This window comes from Cydia splendana, chromosome 1 (assembly GCF_910591565.1).
Source record: "Cydia splendana chromosome 1, ilCydSple1.2, whole genome shotgun sequence".
In the NCBI taxonomy this organism is placed as follows: Eukaryota; Metazoa; Arthropoda; class Insecta; order Lepidoptera; family Tortricidae; genus Cydia; species Cydia splendana.
In genome coordinates this window covers 7041497-7061599 of record NC_085960.1, presented here as the reverse complement: position 1 = coordinate 7061599, position 20103 = coordinate 7041497, and the positions used below count along the sequence as shown (strand labels likewise).

General features: G+C 37.0%; 3 protein-coding genes across 3 annotated transcripts in view; 2 read left to right on the top strand and 1 right to left on the bottom strand.

The window, feature by feature from the left end:
- Positions 1 to 16990, top strand: part of LOC134803764 (UDP-glucosyltransferase 2-like) — a 41957-nt gene extending 24967 nt beyond the window's left edge. The window contains exons 7-12 of the mRNA XM_063776945.1: positions 1 to 220; positions 442 to 742; positions 12464 to 12691; positions 13950 to 14169; positions 16310 to 16529; positions 16717 to 16990. Coding sequence (XP_063633015.1) covers positions 1 to 220; positions 442 to 742; positions 12464 to 12691; positions 13950 to 14169; positions 16310 to 16529; positions 16717 to 16987 — 1460 coding nt within the window. The 3' untranslated portion in view covers positions 16988 to 16990. The remainder of the gene's footprint in view (positions 221 to 441; positions 743 to 12463; positions 12692 to 13949; positions 14170 to 16309; positions 16530 to 16716) is intronic.
- On the top strand, positions 3892 to 12171 carry LOC134790151 (UDP-glucosyltransferase 2-like). Its single transcript, XM_063760954.1, has 4 exons — positions 3892 to 4028; positions 5794 to 5881; positions 11002 to 11194; positions 11937 to 12171. Exons 1-4 carry the CDS (start codon positions 3915 to 3917, stop codon positions 12136 to 12138), a joined length of 597 nt encoding a protein of 198 aa, XP_063617024.1. The 5' UTR covers positions 3892 to 3914; the 3' UTR covers positions 12139 to 12171.
- A 1183-nt stretch (positions 16991 to 18173) lies between the features above and the next one.
- Positions 18174 to 20103, bottom strand: LOC134789884 (uncharacterized). The gene is made up of 2 exons (XM_063760562.1): positions 19448 to 20103; positions 18174 to 19362 (listed from the first exon to the last, which is right to left on the bottom strand). The coding sequence occupies exons 1-2, from the start codon at positions 19877 to 19879 to the stop codon at positions 18409 to 18411; spliced, it is 1386 nt and encodes a 461-aa protein (XP_063616632.1). The 5' UTR covers positions 19880 to 20103; the 3' UTR covers positions 18174 to 18408.

Here is a 20103-nt window from a genome sequence, read left to right as displayed (position 1 = left end):
CCCATCAGAACTTGCGTGTCTTCATTACGCACGGCGGTCTTCTGTCTACTACTGAAACAGTTTTCTTCGGGGTCCCAGCAGTAGTGATGCCGTATGGACTCGACCAACACCTCAATGCAGAGAGGGCTGTTAACAAAGGCTTTGCACTGAAAGTCGACCTCTCTTACGAAATGGCTGGCCACATGAAGTTAGCCATAGAGGAAATTCTGAGTAACCCCAAGTAAGTCGGCAGCTTGATCGTTTTGTTTTTTTGAGTTAATTATTAAGTTGAACAGCTAAAGTAAAACTACGATAACTAGAAGTATCTTAAAAAAAATAACTAAGTAAAACCTATGCTAATATAATATTGTTAACTGTTAATCTTTTCATTTCGATGTCGAATTATTTAATACAATATTTGTTTTTAGTCATATCTCTTTTAACTATGATCATTTGTATTAGGTACACCGAAAGAGTGAAGCAGCTATCGCAGATTTACCACGACCGTCCAGTCTCCCCAGGCAAAGAGCTGGTGCACTGGGTGGAGCACGTGGTGCGCACGCGCGGCGCGCCGCATCTGCGCTCCCCCGCACTACTGCTGCCCTGGTACCAGAAGATGTACCTCGACCTTCTAGCAGCAGTTTTATTAGCGTTGTTTGTCGTTAAATTAATATTGAAGAAGTTGTTGGGTATAGGAACAATATTTTTAAGACAATTAGGATTAGTAAAGTCGCCAGTTGTTAAGAACAAGAAAAAAACTAAGTAAAATGGTTAAATTATTTAAATTTGAACTTCAAATAGTACCTGGGTGGATTTCAGCACAAAAAATTTCACCATACAAAAAATTTTTTTTTTAAATGTTTAATTTAACACGATTCTAGCTGGGTAAAGTAATGGGGGGCTGTATATTGAGGATATGTATGGTATTTATACAATCATTTGTGGCTTATATTTGAAGTTATCGCTTTCGGAATATAAAAACGCAAGATGGTGATGACAACCATGGTATGGTAATGACTCTTTTATAGACGGTAATGACACTGCATGTACGGTAATGACGATTTGGGAACTAATTTACATATGTATTAAAAACGTATTAAAAAAACAAAAACTTTTTTTAATTTTAAGACTTTAGAACTTTAATAAACATTACAAATAACATGTTTTTGAACATAAGACTAGCTACATAAATTATTTTTAGAAAATTATAAAAAATACATTTTATTCATATAATTATAAATATATAACAAGTATTTTTATTGTATAATTTTAAATAATTTATGTTCCGAAATAGGCAATTTATGTATTCATTTATTTTTTTGGGTTTTTTCAATGTTAAATCATATTAACAATATTGTACTCTTATTATCAGTTTAAACCCGCATCTTCTTTTATCTACTGCATAACTTGGTATTTATGTCATATTATAAAATTACTGACTTACCAATGAGCTTAATTTTTATGATATATTACTTTTTTTTGATAGTTTGATTCATTGCACAAGTTTGTATTTTTGTTGTTTTATTAATTAACTTTAAAAATAGCTATAATGATTTAAATCCATATATATATGTTGTTTAATAGCTAAACATTAATATATAATCAGTGTTTTATAAGTTGCAAGACCCCTACTTGTAATGCATGTCATAAGTTACAAAATGTTAGGTATTGGGTCCGGTGACTACCCAATGGTATAATTATTAATTGCTGTAATTATATACATCAATTAATATAATATTATCAATAAACATAAAGCCATCACGATAGTGAGCCAGTACCGTAGCCTATGGTCGCTTAAAACTTAATATATGTTGCTTGTTTAAATACTTTGTTTTAACACGACTAACATGCAATTACAGACTCTAAGTTGCACGATTTACATTATTAGATTATTAAAAAAAAAACATTTGTATGTTCTAAGTTCTAAATGACCTAAATTTTGCCTACTTCAGTCAAAATGTTAATTAAAAACTAAGCATCCTCTAGTGTGAAAGAAATAGTTATATCTTCTTCTACATTTATAAGGTAGACATTATATAGTGTTAGAAGACATAGAGAACGTTTTTCAAACATACAGCTTAATTTCATAATGAATTATAGCAAAATAACTAGAAAAGTTTCTGAGAACCGTCATCACCATACACATGAAATCATCACCGGTCGTCATTTTTTACCGGTGATGATGGGTATGGTGTTGACGATTTGAGAGTTTCTTGTTTTTATTTCTAGAATACGAATAATAGTAGTTAATGTGTATGCTACACAATAAACTTCATGTAGTTTGCCATTCATTTCAGTAATTATTTCTAATATATCATTTGTAACTTTTTTAAACCAAAGCATAACGGTGATGATGCTCTGTTGTGACAAACTACGTTTTACAAATTTGTTCGTAATATTTCTCACGATTCAGTGATGTGACTTTATAGTGAAATCATTTTTGGCATTCTATACTAAAGTTAAAAATAGGGCAAGGACCTTTAGCGGTATTTCGTTGTTCATACACCGAGATAAGCTCACATTGACATTACCATGACGGTGTTGACGAATATTCGTGACAAAATTTTAAATATTTTTAAATGTACTTTCTCGGTGAAGGAATTATTGCATATTTTTTCATGTGTTAAACAACAACATGGAAAAGATATAAGTAAAAGAAAAATCGCAATCGTACGATAGGTATGCTATAATTTTCACTGCAAACAAAAAGGTTCAGATTTTTCCGGTCGACGGTGATGATTTTAGACACATAAAACATTTTATATAAAAAAAACTATTAAGTTATTGGAGATGGTAATTGAAGGAACATGAAGATAATAGTTCTTAAAAACATATAAAAAAGTTGCAACTCGCACAACCTACTAGTTTTTTTTATAAAGACCGAACCATAAGTTTTCGCTGGATTTTGAAATCTACCCACCTACACGTTGTTAATTAAAATTGAATTTAAAATGTTTTCTTTTTCTTTCAAGTTTACCTCACACCTCCTTACTTTCTTCCCTCTTCTCGATTATAAATTGAAAGGGGCAACATACATATTTTGAACAATGGGTCCAAAAATATGAAAAAAATCGTTATCCTAGTCTGCCAACAAAGATGTTGAACGTTTCGGAACTGAACGCATACACTACCTTTTTCACATTAATCTTACGATTAATTATCATTTAAAATTTAAAGGGTTCAACATACATGGCCTAATATACATATATGGATCATTATCAGTTTTTATTACGCTTCACGTTTCGTATAGAGATAGACACTACCTAATTAGTTAAAAATAATCCTTCGACGGCGATTAAAGTCGGATGACGTACCTATTAACCTTCACACAATGGATCAGTGGTATTCTCATCTAAATAATTATCATTTAGAATATTAGACATTCATTAGATAATAAGTTATGAGCATGGAAGTCGAGGTTTATGGAATATCTAATACAATCGTTGTTTTAAATTGGCTTCATTTTACGTCTAGTCATCGAACAATCAGTAAACGTGTGTAAATAAAAAGTGTTAATAAGCAGTAGTGAACTATTATATTTTCGGTAAATTAATGTGCCTGCCTGTTAACTTGCCTTAATATTTTCGGTAAGTTAATGTTTTTGCCTTTTATCTATTTAATGGGCTTAAGAAACACACAGATTCTCATTTTAATCTCATTATTCTTAAGCCTTAAAAGGTTTAGGAATGATCTGTACCTTACATACCTAGGTCAAAATTTACTTAATTAGGGTTAAAAAAGTAGCCGAAAAATCGTCGCGAGATTTGTGCACTTAATAATAAAAGTAATACCATATAATTTGAGGATATATTACGAGTGCTCACTATAAATGTCCAAGGTGATTTTGGAAAGTGGCCGCTTATCAAAATTTAAGGATTTCTTGGTCATTATAGACGATGCCTCGAATTCAACGATGCTTAGCTGCGCTACTTCTGATGGCCTGTGCTTGCCATGGCTACAGGATCTTAGTCATGTTCCCGTCTCCGGGCAAGAGCCATAGCATCCTCGCCCAGGGCTATGTCCGGCATCTCACCAGGGCTGGACATGAGGTAAACACACCAGCTAGCTTAATTTTTTATTTTATTTAGAAAGTTAATTCAGGCAACAAGTCCCATATTACAAATACATACATATGCATTTTATAAACTTAAAACTAAACACTATTTAGTCGACATAACGGCGTGGCTCCGTTGCTTAATGTAGGGCTGCCACCTATAAGTCCGGGTTTCCCTGAATTTGTCCCAGTTGTATTGTAAGTCCGTATAACCCAAGACCTACCTACGGCACTGTGCCTTACCTACTGCATGGTCTAATAAAACATGGTCTTCTCTTCCCAGAGTGACACGGGCCTACGTCACAATAACATTGCCACTTTATTTCAACATAACATGTTACATGGGTACATTATACCTATGGTTAATGAGTTAAAATATTTCTTTATAATTTTATAATTTTCATTTATATGTATTTTATCTTAAATTTTACAATAACACGTCATTTTTAATTATTCGTTAGCAATATCTTCCGATTCACGAAATAAATTTCAGACGTTCAGGTAATTCTGTTTACACTACTGGCAACACAGGATAGCGCTGTCACATTTGACAATTCGGATCTAGATTACTTCATGACCTGACCGTCATCCTTGTCGAACGCGTGTTAATTGTTATTTCCTTCTCGCTCAGTGTCAGCAGTCGCAGTGTTTTCCAAACTTTTCACGTCTTAAGGTTGGTAATTAATGTGTAACTGTGAATTAGTTTTTCAAACGTTTGTCTTGTATAGATAAATAAAGTTTAATTTAATACATTAGATTTGTTTTATTTTACTATGTTTCTACATGAATAACTTAAAATTAATGCCGTTAAAATAATTTTCACCGTTGGTTAAAATTCTCCCACATTTTAAAGTTTGAGAACCTGTAAACAGCATGATGACGTAGGCGTAGGCGTGTCAGTTAGGTCATACGCGAATCTCGCAATAGAGTACCAGGCGGAGTATATTATTATACCATGACCTACTGCACCGTAGCGCTTAGGAGTTTTCTCCCCGTATGTAGTGAAAATGAATTAACATCTCAACACTGAAAAAAATATGATCTATCGAGCTCACATTAAAGTGATTTCATTAAGACGAAACAGGAGCTGAGTTTTAAATATTTTGGGTAAATATACCCGTCTCGCTAACGGAAGCGGCACCTAAAAGTAGTGCGATAAGGACAAGGCGAAAAATCCTGCGTAAAAATCTCAATAATCGAGGTTTCGTACTCCTCTGTTTCCTCCTCCAAAACTTAACCAATCGTAACCAAATTTGGAAATCTAAATGATTATGAAATTATCTGTGTCGGACCGTTTTGCTTTTTTGGCTAATTGATATCAGTTTTGAATGCCACGCCTCTCATTGCGGCATAGTCAATTAGGCCATTTTGGCCATTTTTGAAGGGCTCTAGCGCCTTAAAAAACAAAAATATCAAAAAAAGCAAAACGGTCCGACACAGATATTGACAATATTAATCTGTGTTGAAAAAATCATTGCTCTAGCTTCAAAAACCACGCAGGAAAACGAGGAGTACGTTTGTATGGAGAAATGACCACTCCCGTTGGCTCTTAAGATTAACTGCTATATACAATATCATCAAATGTACATACGAATGTACCTACGTAACGTACGAACGGTAAAATTTACTGCTTTGTTCGATAGGCTCATATGGAACTGTTTAAAGCATTAAACGTTAATGCAATTTCAATATGTTTTAATGGTTTTATTTCTCAGTGCGGAGCGTTCTTTCCCATTATTTACAATTTTATATGTAAACAGGTAACGCTTGTCACATCATTCCCTTCAAACAGCACAAACCCCAAGTTGCGTGAAATTGACGTCAGTGACAACTTGATTACCGTTAAAGGTAAGTTAAAGATCAGTAGGTACATAATCCAAATAGGAGTTTGACTAATATAATGGCGGCATTTCCGCGTTCTGTCGCTTCCCAACTAGCAAATCTATGTGCTATAAAAGTTGAGAGCACGTTTTTATTTTCGCTTTTTGGTGCTATAAACGGTGTAAAAACAGTCGTATAAAAGTCCTGTAAGCGTTTACTCAACGCGAAAAAGGCGCACTTATACAGACTAAAAGTGTTATAAAAATCGAGTAAGCGCTGTATACGTAACAGTGTTGGGCATTCAAGAATAAAATCATTATTTGAATAAGAATTTGTAGGAATAAAATCATCTCGATTTTATTCCCGTCAAAAATATTCAAATAATTTTGGTCGGGAATAATTCGTATGAGAATAAATTGAATGAGAATAACATATTCTTAATCAAATAAATATAATCATGATTTTTATTCGAAATAATATTCCACGAATAAAAATGTGGTCTGGGTACCGTATAGGTACTAATTACGTATAGTTAGGTAGATGTAATAGTAGTTAGTCTCTTGTCTAATTTATACCCATTTTATGGAATAAAACCTTACAAATTGACTGTCGCATAGTTTCAGTAACCGTATTATTTTTAATTTACTAACCAAATCATTAGGTTCAATTTAGCTGGTCTAGGGGCCTAGCTAAGATGCCAATCGCTTGCGCTCCGACAACGAAGCGCTTTCCGTCTCTATCACTCTTACATATTAGTGCGATAGAGAGCCCGAGATAGCGTTTTGTTGTCGTAGCGCAAACGATTGGCATGTTGGCTACGCACCCAAGGTGCCTAGCCAAGATGACAATTTGTTTTTAATTTAATAACCAAATCTTTGGGTACAATTATCAGTTCTGGGGGCCTAGCCTACATGCCAATCGCTTGCGCTCCAACAACGAAGCGCTTTCTGCCTCTATCACTCTTACATATTAGTGCGATTGAGGGACAGATACCGTTTCGTTGTAGTAGCGCAAACGATTGGCATGTTGGCTACGCACCCAAGGTGCCTAGCCAAGATGACAATTTTTGTTTTTAATTTAATAACCAAATCTTTGGGTACAATTTAGCAGTTCTGGGGGCCTAGCCAACATGCCAATCGCTTGCGCTTCAACAATGAAGCGCTTTCTGCCTCTATCACTCTTACATATTAGTGCGATAGAGAGACAGATACCGTATCGTTGTAGTAGCGCAAACGATTGGCATGTTGGTTAGGCCCCCAAAACAGCTTCATTGTACCTAATGATTTGGTTATTAAATTAAAAACAAAAATTATCATCTTGGCTAGGCACCTTGGGAGCGTAGCCAATATGTTAATCGTTTGCGATACGAGAACGAAATGCTATCTCTGTCTCTCCGTCGCACTAATATGTGGAAGTGATAGAGACAGAAAGTGCTTCGATGTCGGAGCACAAGCGATTGGCATCTTGGCTAGGCCCCCAAAACAGCTAAATTTACCTAATGATTTGGTTATTAAATTAAAAAGAAAATTTGTCATCTTGGCTAGGCACCTTAGGTGCGTAGCCAACATGGCAATCGTTTGCGCTACGACAACGAAACGCTATCTCTGCCTCTGTATCGCACTAATATGTAAGAGTGATAGAGACAGAAAGCGCTTCGTTGTTGGAACGCAAGCCATTGGCATGTTGGCTAGGCCCCCAGAACTGGTAAATTGTACCCAAAGATTTGGTTATAAAATTAAAAACAAAAATCGGCATCTTGGCTAGGCACCTTGAGTGCGTAGCCAATATGCCAATCGTTTGCGCTACGAGAACGAAACGCTATCTCTGTCTCTCTATCGCACTAATATGTAAGAGTGAAAAGACAGAAAGTGCTTCGATGTCGGAGCACAAGCGATTGGCATCTTGTCTAGGCCCCCAGAACAGCTAAATTTACCTAATGATTTGGTTATTAAATTAAAAAGAAAAATTGTCATCTTGGCTAGGCACCTTGGATGCGTAGCCAACATGCCAATCGTTTGCGCTATGACAATGAAACGCTCAGTCTCTCTATCGCACTAATATGTAAGAGTGATAGAGACAGAAAGGTCTTCGTTGTTGGAGCGCAAACTATTGGCATATTGGCTAGGCCCCTAGAACAGCTAAATTGTACCCAAAGATTTGTTTATAAAATTAAAAACAAAAATTGGCATCTTGGCTAGGCACCTTGAGTGCGTAGCCAATATGCCAATCGTTTGCGCTACGAGAACGAAACGCTATCTCTGTCTCTCTATCGCACTAATATGTAAGAGTGATAAGACAGAAAGTGCTTCGTTGTCGGAGCACAAGCGATTGGCATCTTGGCTAGGCCCCCAGAACAGCTAAATTTACCTAATGATTTGGTTATTAAATTAAAAAGAAAATTTGTCATCTTGGCTAGGCACCTTGGGTGCGTAGCCAACATGGCAATCGTTTGTGCTACGACAACGAAACGCTATCTGTCTCTCTATCGCACTAATATGTAAGAGTGATAGAAAGAGACTATACGCAACTCTACGGAGCGTTAACGTTTGGCATATTGGCTAAGCACCCTGATCGGATGATAGAACTAGATAGTGTATAGCGCGAATGTGTACTGTACCTAAACTAAAGTAACAAATATCAATTCAATCCGACTTTTAAATAGAAGGGTGAAAATCAACTTACAAAATATAACCGATTGTACTACAAAAATTAACTTAATTCTAAATAACATTTTAATTGAATAAAACCTTATTTAGAATGGTCCCACTTCTAGAATAATTATTCTGTTTTTTATTCCGCATTTAAAATAAAAGTCACATGATTTATTCACCTTAATTTTATTCTAAAATAACTAGTGCAAGAATTATTTTAATTCAAACCGATTTGAATAAGAATAAAATTTCTGTTTTTATTCTTATTCTTATTCAAGTTAATTTTTGCCCAACTCTGATACGTAAGAAGCAAATCGATGCTGTAAGAGTTGAGTAAAAGTGGATAAAAGCACTTCTAGTGTTTTAATAGCAACGATAGTGCTTTTATTCGACTATTCGTTCTATAAACATTAGCAATTTACTATTACTCAGTGAAAGTGTTCTATAAAAGCAGCCGCACTGCTTTTTCTCAGCAAAAATGTTTCGTAAAAGTAGCCGAATTGCTTTTACTCGGCATTTTGAATGTGTAAGATGCTTTTATTCAACTAATATGTGCTAAAAACGATCTCCGGTAAGCGATTATATTTCAATTATTTGATTAAGTTTGAGGCCTAATCGTCTTCACGTATCTAATAAAACAAACAGGTACTTAAGTATTTTTTTACTGCTGTCATCCATGACATTTATTTTTACCGTGATTGTGTACATACGTTTTTACTGTCTGTGAGTACACGTAATACAGTAAAACCTAGCGCGAAAAATACTTTATTGATAAAACCAAAGGCACTGGTTCATATATATTCATGGGCTGCCTATTTTCTTAAATTTCAATAAAAAAATATTAATTAAAATAAGTAAAAATTTGCTTACACGATCTAGTTTCTGTTATATCTCATTAATTCGACTATAAGTCGAGTAACTGCGTTTACTGCTACACTTATAGCACATGATGTCGCCATGTTTATGGATTTATAGTCCGGTGGCCGACTGCATGAAACCCTACCTGATAAAAAAATAGAAAAATCCTACTCTGTAGGGGTAGCTGACTTTTAGCAGCTTCAACTGCTCTTGGTCGGCCGTGGCTTAACTTGGCAAATTTTGCGCAAATGGCAAAAAAGTGGTACAAATATTCATCAAAAAAACAAAAGTGGTCAGCTACATCCTGTGTTGGCAGGTTCCTGTGTCCGACCGAATTCGTGGTACCACGTGAGCTACAATTTACCTCATCGAAAAATAGAATGTCACTTGTATGGTAGGATTGCTGCCATTGATATTTTTTTTATGCGGACGGACTGCAAAAGCTATCAGGCTAAGGTGAGGCCGACCAAGACATACGTCAACAAATTTAATGTAGGTATTACAATCAGTTTTTTTCATTCTATTTTTCGATGAGGTAAATTGTAGCTGTCACGTGGTACCACAAATTCGGTCGGACACAGGAACCTGCCAACACAGAATGTAGCTGACCACTTTTGTTTTGCTGTCCTCAAAGGCAGCTATCCTACCATGCAAGCTTCATTCTATTATACGATGGGGTTTTTTTTTGATGAATTTTTGTGCCACTATTTTGCCATTTGCGCAAAATTTGCCAAATTAAGCCGCGGCCGACCAAGAGCAGTTGATGCTACTAAAAGTCAGCTACCCCTACAGAGTAGGATTTTTCTATTTTTCTATCAGGTAGGGTTTCATGCAGTTGGCCACCGGACTATATTGAAACGACAACATGGCTGACTTGTGCTGTTAATGTAGTTCAAAACTCTTTAAAAGTACTCTAAGCTGAATACATTTTGAATAAAACCTGTAAATACACTTCAGCTCCTATAACAGCGGTTTGAACCCCATTACCCGAATTATGATATAAGCGCGCTGTTACAGCAGCATTGTTGCCAAATGGTTATTGGATTGCTTTTAATAGGCTTTTATAGCAACAGAGAAGAGAGTTGAGTAACAGTTGTATTAAAGCGCCTTATTCAGACAATTAGCTATTCTATAGCTGTTATATGATTTTAATAGAACAATTATGCTGAATAAAGGTGATTTAGTAGCGCTAACTCAGCATTTATTAAAAGGTGGAATAAAAGTGCTAAAAGATAGTGCTATAAACGTTTATACGACATGATTATAGCACTAATTAGCGAAAATTGCTAAATAGTCGAGTTAACCGCTATTATACGATATATTGGTGTTTCAACAACCGTAACTCGGCTGTTATACGATTACAGGCTGAGTAAATCAATTCTTATACGACTATTTTGCTAGTTGGGTTGCCAAGACGATGCATAGTTAGCTTAGATGGATTCTAGAAAAATAAAATAGCTACCAGCAAACAACTTTCTGAAATGCAGCAAACACACTAGAGTCTAGTGTGGTAAACTAGAGAATAAAATAGACTTATGTGTAGGTATTAACTTTTAACAGCTGAGCTGGTTGAATGTACCTAATTGAATTTTCGTAGCTTGTTTTCTGTTAACAAATATTCTGGTAACATTATTTTAGGGCGTGCATTGAAATTAGGAAGAATCATGAAGAAAGAGTATGACATAACAGACCAAAGCCTAACAATAGGTTACTATGGAAAGGTCGCTCAGATGTCGCTGAGGAACAAGAACGTGCAACAACTATTAACGGACCACAACAAGCACTTTGATGTGGTTATTGCAGAGTGGCTTTTTGATGAACTTTATAGTGGGTAAGTATTAGTCATGTCATAGGCCTTTGGCCTCGCGTGTAGGTGTGCCTCTAGCGAACGCTTTGGGCCTTTGGCCATCACATTTAAGATACTTGTGCAATTTTCAGGAAACATGCACAGGTCGGACACTCCGGGCTTTCGGCTCTACGCGGGGCTCAGCCTTTGATCATCGAATTTGGACACTTGTACTATTGTTCTTTGTCTGAGCACTAACCTCCCGCAGCTCGACGTTTGGCCTCGGCAGCGGGTAGGCCCGCCTCTTCGGGACGTTTCGGGCCTCCAGCTGTACGCTTATCTCGCCCTTCGGCCTTCGCAATAGCTGTCTACACCACGTTTCACGTAAACCATTTGCGGCTGTGTCCCTAAAACCAGCCTAAAACAGCCTAACCCTAATAACCGCATTTTTGTTTCTTAACTCACGTTTCACGTCAAGAAAAAATAACATTGTTATAAATTTTATTGTGTGATGTCTGTCGCGAGTCCGACTCGCTGGGTGGGCTGGTTTTTTTCAAATCTTATTTACTGACAAATTTGGTTTGCCAGACTATACAATCCAAGTGAAATAATAATAGAAAGTGAAGTTTTTCAATATAATTAGGTATCTATGCTTCATCCCATTTGATGAAATGAATGAAGTGGAATTATATGCCCACTCTCTCCTAATATTTTGATGTGTAGGTACGAAAGGAGGAACTCAAGGATATTAGAGAGCCCAAATTCTCTATAACTATTTTTTTTTCAGGTTGGGTACCGTATTCAATTGCCCTTTAATCTGGGCGTCCACGTTCGATCCGCATTGGCTGATACTACGCCTGATCGACCAGCCTAGCAACCCCGCGTACGTTGCCAACTGCAAGTCTCTCAACGTGCCACCCTTTACGCTGGTGCAGCGGGTGGAAGAGCTGTGGGCTTTCATTAGGGTGGCTTTTGCGAAGTTCTTGTGAGCATTTCTTAGGATAAAATTTCATCATCACGAATTTCCATCCCGTATAACCCTTATCCGTCCAACCGACTTATTTAATCCCCTAAGCCTACCTACAATTAAATTTTTAGTTGAATCGGGATATTAATCGTAAGGTTTAGTTTTTCTACGGCAGTAATATTTTTGGACGAGGTAACTAAAAGGAGGAAAGTGTCGACAATAGGTATACTCCTTTTTGCTTTTACTGTTTCATTAGTTTATTCCATATCTAGCTTTTGGTTGGTTTATTTTCTTATGTTCACTTTACACAATCAGCAAAAGCGGAGGTAACATGAAATATATTTACTTGTTACAGCTACTTTAATCCAATAGCAGAAAAAGCCTACAAGGATATTTATGGGCCAGTGTTGGCAAAGAGAGGTAGGCCTCTGCCTTCATATGACGATGTGTTGTACAATGCGTCGCTCGTCCTGGCAGACTCCCACGCGTCGCTGGGACAGGCCACTAGTCTTCCACAGAATTATAAAATTGTTGGAGGCTACCACGTGGAAACCGAGGTTAAGCCGTTACCTCAGGTATATATACTTCATTTCTGCCTTGCTAATCTCAGCACTTTCTCGGAGTCGTTTTTAAACAGAAAACAAGCAAATTCTGAAGGTGTCGGAGTTGATAATTGTACGGCTTTAGTAGATTGTTAACCAAGGGTTGAAAGACACCAATTTCTGTCGAGGTAGTCTCACTGCATTCGAGCGCCAATAGTCCGAGACGGAAATGGTGCATTTCACCCGAGTTAAACACTCTACTTTTCATATCGAATGCGAGGAAACCAAACAAGACAAGACAATTTTGCAAAATCAGTAATTCAACAATTGTACTTACCTAATAGACTTACGGCCATGATTTTTTCCTTAGGACTTACTTGCAATCGGAGACTTTACATGTGTGAAGATAAATAACCCCTAGCGAAAAACATTTATATTGCAATATTTACGAAAAAACACATATTTTAACAAACTGCAGTATTTTAAAATGATTTGTTCATTATTAATATGTAGTATGAAAATCAGCGGGATTGCCTCTTACTTTTTAATTTTTTACTTTTTTGTTCTAGAGCCGTAACACACTACCGCACTAAAAATATTTTAAGAATTTAAATATTTTTTAAATAACAATTGATGAGTGAAATAAGCCATTTTTATCTTGTATTTTAATTTTATTTTCACTAATATAGTGCTAAATAACTTTAAAACCCTATTTAATAACGTTCAAACGTTTAACTATGGCTGTATAAGATTCTGCCTTTGCTCATTTACGCAAGTGTAAGGTTTAAAAAAATTTTTGGTGTATTCCTTTTAGTTCCCGCCTTATGTACTTAATCGAGTAAATACAATCCAACATAAGAAAACAAGAATAATTTTATTTTAAAATTTAGTCACATAATTTTCGATGAAAAAAATTCAATACGGGATTAGAAAAATTGAACAATTATAATTGTTCCAAGCGGGGAAATAAAGACACTATTTTTCCATTTTGTTTCCACCCAGTTACTTGTGGGACGGGGACGCAGAGGAGTAGGTACACCACTTTTCTGCGCTAAAGCAGAAACGTATCACCTTCTGCGCACTTTTTAGAACAACAACGACCCATTTTCAGAGCATGAGATATGAAAAGGATATTTTTCAGTCTGTACCAGTAGGTACATTTTGGAATCTGATCCCAGGAATTGATGTAGGCGATGGTGTTTACAAAAGCGTTTATAGTTTTCACTGTTATATCCATAATTAACTTTAAAATTTAAATCATAATAAATCATAATTTATAATTTTGGTCCAGGAATTACAAACGATTATGGACAACGCAGAACACGGAGTCGTATATTTCAGCATGGGAAGTAAGCTGAAAAGTACAGATATGCCGGAAGACCTAAAAAAGCGACTGCTTAAAATGTTCGGCCTTCTAAAATACACGGTTCTGTGGAAGTATGAAGAAATCCTGTCAGATATACCTGAAAACGTTCACATTTTGAAATGGGCTCCTCAACAAAGCATTCTGGGTAATATTGTTTGGCATTGGATTTTGTACCGGACTACTTTTATAAAATTCCTTCAAGTATGTAGTTCTTAGAAATAATTTTATAGGTAGACTATACGAGTAGGTATATCTCTAGATTACTATTTTACTACACTATCGCATTTGGGAAAATGTTATGATAGCTGTACCGTTATTAAAAATTAGTTATTTACGATACAAGTGCGAAAAATAGGAAATTCGCAACGAGTGGCGAATTTTAAAACAAGACCGAAGGGAGTGTTTTAAATCGACATGAGTCGAGTATTACTTTTACAGTACATATGGTCCTATTTTCCCGCACTAGTGCGTAAAATAGCACTTTTCGTGCGTATTAATGTCAAAAGTTTAAAGGGCCATACGTACTGTACACTCGCGTGCAAAAGTATTGCATCACTTTGCATTTTTTCGTCCGCACCCAATATATTTGTAAACTGGTTAATTTCGCTAAATTTTTTAAATGTAATCATGTTCCTTGAAGTTTCAGCTTTACGAAAAGTAAAAAAACATGGAAATCGGCCCAGTATTTTTTAAATTATCGGCATTTTCCCGATTTGTGAGCGGTTTCACGTTATCACGCGCACGAGTTGCGCTACCCTTGACCCCTATAAAACGGGGGGTAGAGAAGGGGTTGTTATCAGTCACTTATCAGAAGTCGATCGTTACATATTTCCGCGTATTTTCCCGTGAAGAAGACCTGGAAAAATGGAAACCACTGAAGCTGAAGTCCGCCAAATCGTCCAGCCCCTGCAAGCGGGGCGTAGCCAAAGTTGAGTAGCTGCCGAGCTCAATTTAAGCCAATCTACAGTTTGCAGAGTTTACCAGAGGTTCGAGGGGACCGGATCCTTTACTTAAAGACCAAGAAGCAGCTGCAGAAAGTGTACATCAGAGAGGGACGACCGCTTCTTTGTCACAACATCTCTCCGAGATCGACACCATACAAGCATTGCCATCCAGCAGCGTCTGCGTGAGGTACAAGGAGTGGCTGCCAGTGAGCGGACAATAAGAAGAAGACTTAAGAAAGCGAACTTGATACCCAGGAGGCCCGCAGCGGGGCCCATATTGCTGGCGCGACACCGTACCGCCTAAAGAGAGTTTGCTGAAAATCACAACGACTGGACCATTGAGCAATGAACCCCAGTTCTCTTCTTGAAAGAGTACAGAATGTGCTTGAATGGATGTGATCGAAGAGGAAGAGTCTACAGAAGGCCGGAAGAACAGTTCGCTCAATGTTACTTCTCCGAAAGGGTCGCCTATGGCAGAGGATCCGTAATGTTCTGGGGCGGCATTTCCTACGACGGGCGGACACAGCTGGTTTTCGTGCCTGGCGGGGGCCGTGACAGTGAATTGACCGCTGCCAAGTACATCACTGATATCCTGGAGGAACATGTTGTTCCTTATGCCGGTATTTTTGATGAGGCGTTCATCCTAATGCAGGATAATGTCCCGTGTCATACCGCTAGGGCCACCGCAGCCTACCTTCTCGAAGTGGGCATCGACACCATGGACTGGCCAGCGATGACCCCGGACCTTAACCCCTTTGAACACATGTGGGACTACCTAAAAAGGAGGGTTCGGAAGCGGAATCCTGCCCTGGTCAATGTTGAGGAGCTGAAGGGAGCCTTGCTGGAGGAGTGGGACGCTATTCCTCATCATCACATTACAAAATTAATTAGGTCTATGAAAAACCACTTGGTTTGTGAAACTTGTTTAATAATAATAATTGATATTGTATTAAAAAAATGACTTTTATTCTTAAGTTTCCTGATTTATTTTTGGAGCATTATGCGACTACATTCAGTTTTCTGTTTTTTTTTTAGTCTTCAGATTCGAAATTTCATTGAATTTACCATTTTTCTAATGCGTTACATTATAAGCTTTCAGTTGATACCAAAATTTTCAGAAACGGATATAGAATTACAAAGATATTGGGTGCGGAGGAAAAAATGCAAGTGATGCAATACTTTTGCACGCGAGTGTAAAACGTTGTACGATACACGTGCGAATAGGTAATTCGCAACTCGTGTCGATTTAAAACACTCCCTTCGGTCGTGTTTTAATTTATCGCCACTCATTGCGAATTTGCTATTTTTCGCACTTGTATCGTAATGTACCTACTATTTCAGCACACCCTAACTGCATCCTGTTCATAACACACGGAGGATTACTGTCTACCACAGAATCTGTTCACTTCGGCAAGCCCATCATCGCTATACCAGTGTTCGGAGATCAATATATCAACAGTAAGAGCGCCGCGCACAAAGGATTCGCCAAGGTGGTCGAATTAGGCTACGATTTAGATAAGGACTTGAAGGAAGCCATTGACGAGGTCACCAGTAATACCAGGTTTGTAGTACTGGCTACGGTGGTAGTGGAAAACATGATCCAAAACAACTAGGTGCATGGCACACTGCGTCCCATTCGCACGTCGTTCGGAGCGACGTGCGAATCGGACGCAGTGTGCCATGGCCCTTAGGCATGGAATGAAAACATAACTTGTTTACGGTCCTACTTATTAAGTTTATAATTTCAGGTACAGTGAACGAGCAAAAAAATTATCATTAATTTACCACGACCGCCCAGTCCCCCCAGGCAAAGAGCTGGTGCACTGGGTGGAGCACGTGGTGCGCACGCGCGGCGCGCCGCATCTCCGCTCCCCCGCGCTGATGTTGCCCTGGTACCAGAAGATGTACTTAGACGCATTAGCACTGATGATGGTGGCTGTGGCTGCTGTCATTTATTTGATTGGGAAGCTATGTAGTTCATGCAAGTCGATTGTTATTAAAGAGAAGAAGTATTTATAGTAATTGAGTCGCTTAACTTCAAACTCGGGTAAATCCATCTGTCAGATTATGCGATTTTGGTATTAAGAAAAGGTAATAGGGTAGAGATTTGCTGAGAGGGTCGAATGGATTTACCCGAGTTTGAATTTAAGCGACACAATTGTGGATTTCATTTTGTAAAGCTTTATTGCCTCCCTGTTCCACGCTCTTCCGCGCTGCTGCCGCCCTGCTACCAGAAGACACATCTTGATAATTATAATTTTAATTTCGATTCTTATCTTTCTAATAGTTTTGATGAAATGTTTGTTTTTAAGCGGAACAATATGGAATAAAAAAGACGACGTTCTGAAAAAAAAAATAGTTATTTGTTTTACAAGGGGGGAAGTTGTTGTTTAACCGCTCGTGCTAATATTGATACCCGAGCAAGCGAAAGATCCCAAAATTGAACCACGAGCGTAGCGAGTGGTTCGAAAAATGGAATCTTGAGCTTTGCGAGGGTTTAAAGCACGAGGGTTAAACAAAATATGCCCCCGAGTGAAACACTAGTATTTTATACATCGTGATATAATGGAGAGCTTTTCAGTCGAGTACCGTGTTTACGTATAGGTATGGAGAGCTTAAACCACCTACGTGTCCATATAATTTATTTTAGACTTAGACCAAGAAAAGTTTGCAACGATTTTGATAGCATACGCAGTGCAAGTGTTATTTTATACGTCATAATTTCATGCGAGTTTGACGTTTAAATTAACACGATTTTGATAGCATACGCAGTGCAAGTGTTATTTTATACGTCATAATTTCATGCGAGTTTGACGTTTAAATTAACACGATTTTGATAGCATACGCAGTGCAAGTGTTATTTTATACGTCATAATTTCATGCGAGTTTGACGTTTAAATTAACACTAGCACTGCGCGTGCTGTCAAAATCGTTGCAGACTTGTCTTGGTCTAATTCTAGGAGCCTATGAGCCGGGATACTTAAGCACACTACATATTGCATTTTAATATTTTGAATAACTGTCAAATTAAAACCTGATTGATTGGTTCACCAGATGTATGTAATTCTTTATTTAGTTCAAATTAGTAGTGTTATTACAAATAGCAAATTAAAAACTCCTGCCTTTTCTTAAACCTACTTATAAAATAGTTGGATTATTATAATATAATAATAGCCTTTGCCCAACACTCTGGGTACCTCAATAAAATAAATAGATATATTAATCAATATATATTTTAAAGCAACTTTTTAAACGAGAAATAAAGGCTTTATTATTATAATAGTCAGATTTAGGGAAAGGACTCTGGGTGCTTATTACACTGTGGAGTTTACAGTGTGAGTGGACAATGGACATCCCAGATAGCATATGGTGCATAGCAGTCATTCACTTGCACACTGATGGGCCAGTGTGATAACCACCTGAGAGTTTCAAAGTATTACTTACTTATTGCAATAAATATTAACATTTTGAATATTGCAATTGTTGAAGCGCACTAAGGTACTCAACATTTGCTGTAAATTGCCGGGTGCGCCTGGCACATTGATGTTTACAATTTTACTGCTGTTGTCTTCTAAGGGATTTTCAGATGGATTCCTCACTTTATCATCATCCTCCATTGAATCATCAAAGTAGTCTTCTGATAAACTCGTGCCTGGAGTGTTCACACTTACATCAGTTTTCTTCTTGAAAAAACAATTCTGTATTTGACTCCATACTTCATCTTTGTTTTCCATCGAGTTCTCTGCAACATCTGTAGCTGTATTTGTAATATTTATATTTACATGTTCAATACTCTGATTCTCAAAGGACTTCCGAAACTGATTTGGCTCTTGAATGTTATTCTCTGTTACATTGCTTGAGCAAGTTTCTTGTATTGTTGTGCTATGATCATTTTTGTTTCCAATACTTTTGTTTGCAACCAAACTTGGCATTGAGTCATTTGTAGAGTCCTCCGGCTCTGATACAGGTATTGTTTTGTATCTAGCATGCCCTCGTAAAGGTAAAATATCTCCATCAGCGTCAACTAATATTGTTGCCGATGTCCTTCGAAAACAGTGTCCAGTGTACAACTCTGGATTAGGAAGTCCTAAGAATTTGGCAATAGTTTTGCCTAGATTACCGAACTGGTTAATACCTACACTCATTGAGGTGTATTTGCCTGCATGGTAGTGTATGAAAAAGCTTGGGCTACAGCAGTGATCAGGCCGCAGACTTATGTATTTTGTAACAAGTTCATAATATTCACCAGTGACAGTGAACACTCGGTTAGTATTTGATTTGGTGTTGTAAATCTTCACAAGAATTCTTGATCCACAGACTTCTACATCTGTAAATTGAAGTCTGTGCAATTCTTGTCGCCGACAAGCACCCACAATGCCAAATATCAAGGCAACCTGTAAATGTAACATAGAATGAATAAGTAAGTACATGTGTTAATATTTAAAACACAGAGTAGGATAACAATAAACAATAGGTTACCTTAGCAGCAAGGTATTCATCATCATTTGCTTCTTTCAAAAACTTATTTATTTCAACAGGTGAAAATGTCTTGGATTTTTTCCCTGTATAGCCCTCTGCTTTACTTTTTATGAGAGCAATCACCTTAGAATATTTTGAGATGTCCACCTTATGATTCAGAACTAGAGTATTTTTTAGAATAGAGAAATTTGTTGACAAGGTAGAGTATTTGAATTTGTCCGACATTTCTCGAAAGTATGCTAATATCACCTCTTCTTTGAAAGATTGTATATCGTTTGTTATTTTCCAGTTCATAAAATCTTGGTAAATTTTATCATATGCTTTTCTTGATCGTTCCGGTACCAGATAAGCATCGTTCGCTGCTGACTCAGATACACCAGATGAAGCCACATCCATACTTTCATTATCAGAATTTGTGTCATACATTTTCATTAACTTATTTTTGTAAAGTTTTCACAACAAATATTCCACACACGTACGTACACAAACTTTTCTACGGGGTTGTGTGTTAGAATTATTATAATTAAGAGAAGTTAGAACTATCAATAAGTACTTAATTTATCAAACAACAAACTATTTCACTAATTAATAATCTACACCTACGCTCAGAATTTCTCAGCCTTTCTTTTCTTAAAATTTTATCGCCATCCTACGGC

Bases quoted from the DNA above. Each gene is read 5' to 3' on its own strand.
- LOC134790151 (XM_063760954.1), top strand. From the start codon at position 3,915: ATGGCCTGTGCTTGCCATGGCTACAGGATCTTAGTCATGTTCCCGTCT. The intron at 5,882-11,001 runs GTAAGTTAAAGA...ACATTATTTTAG, and splicing joins CAACTTGATTACCGTTAAAG to GGCGTGCATTGAAATTAGGA. The intron at 11,195-11,936 runs GTAAGTATTAGT...TTTTTTTTTCAG, and splicing joins TTTGATGAACTTTATAGTGG to GTTGGGTACCGTATTCAATT.
- LOC134789884 (XM_063760562.1), bottom strand. From the start codon at position 19,879: ATGAAAATGTATGACACAAATTCTGATAATGAAAGTATGGATGTGGCT. The intron at 19,363-19,447 runs GTAACCTATTGT...TTACATTTACAG, and splicing joins ATGAATACCTTGCTGCTAAG to GTTGCCTTGATATTTGGCAT.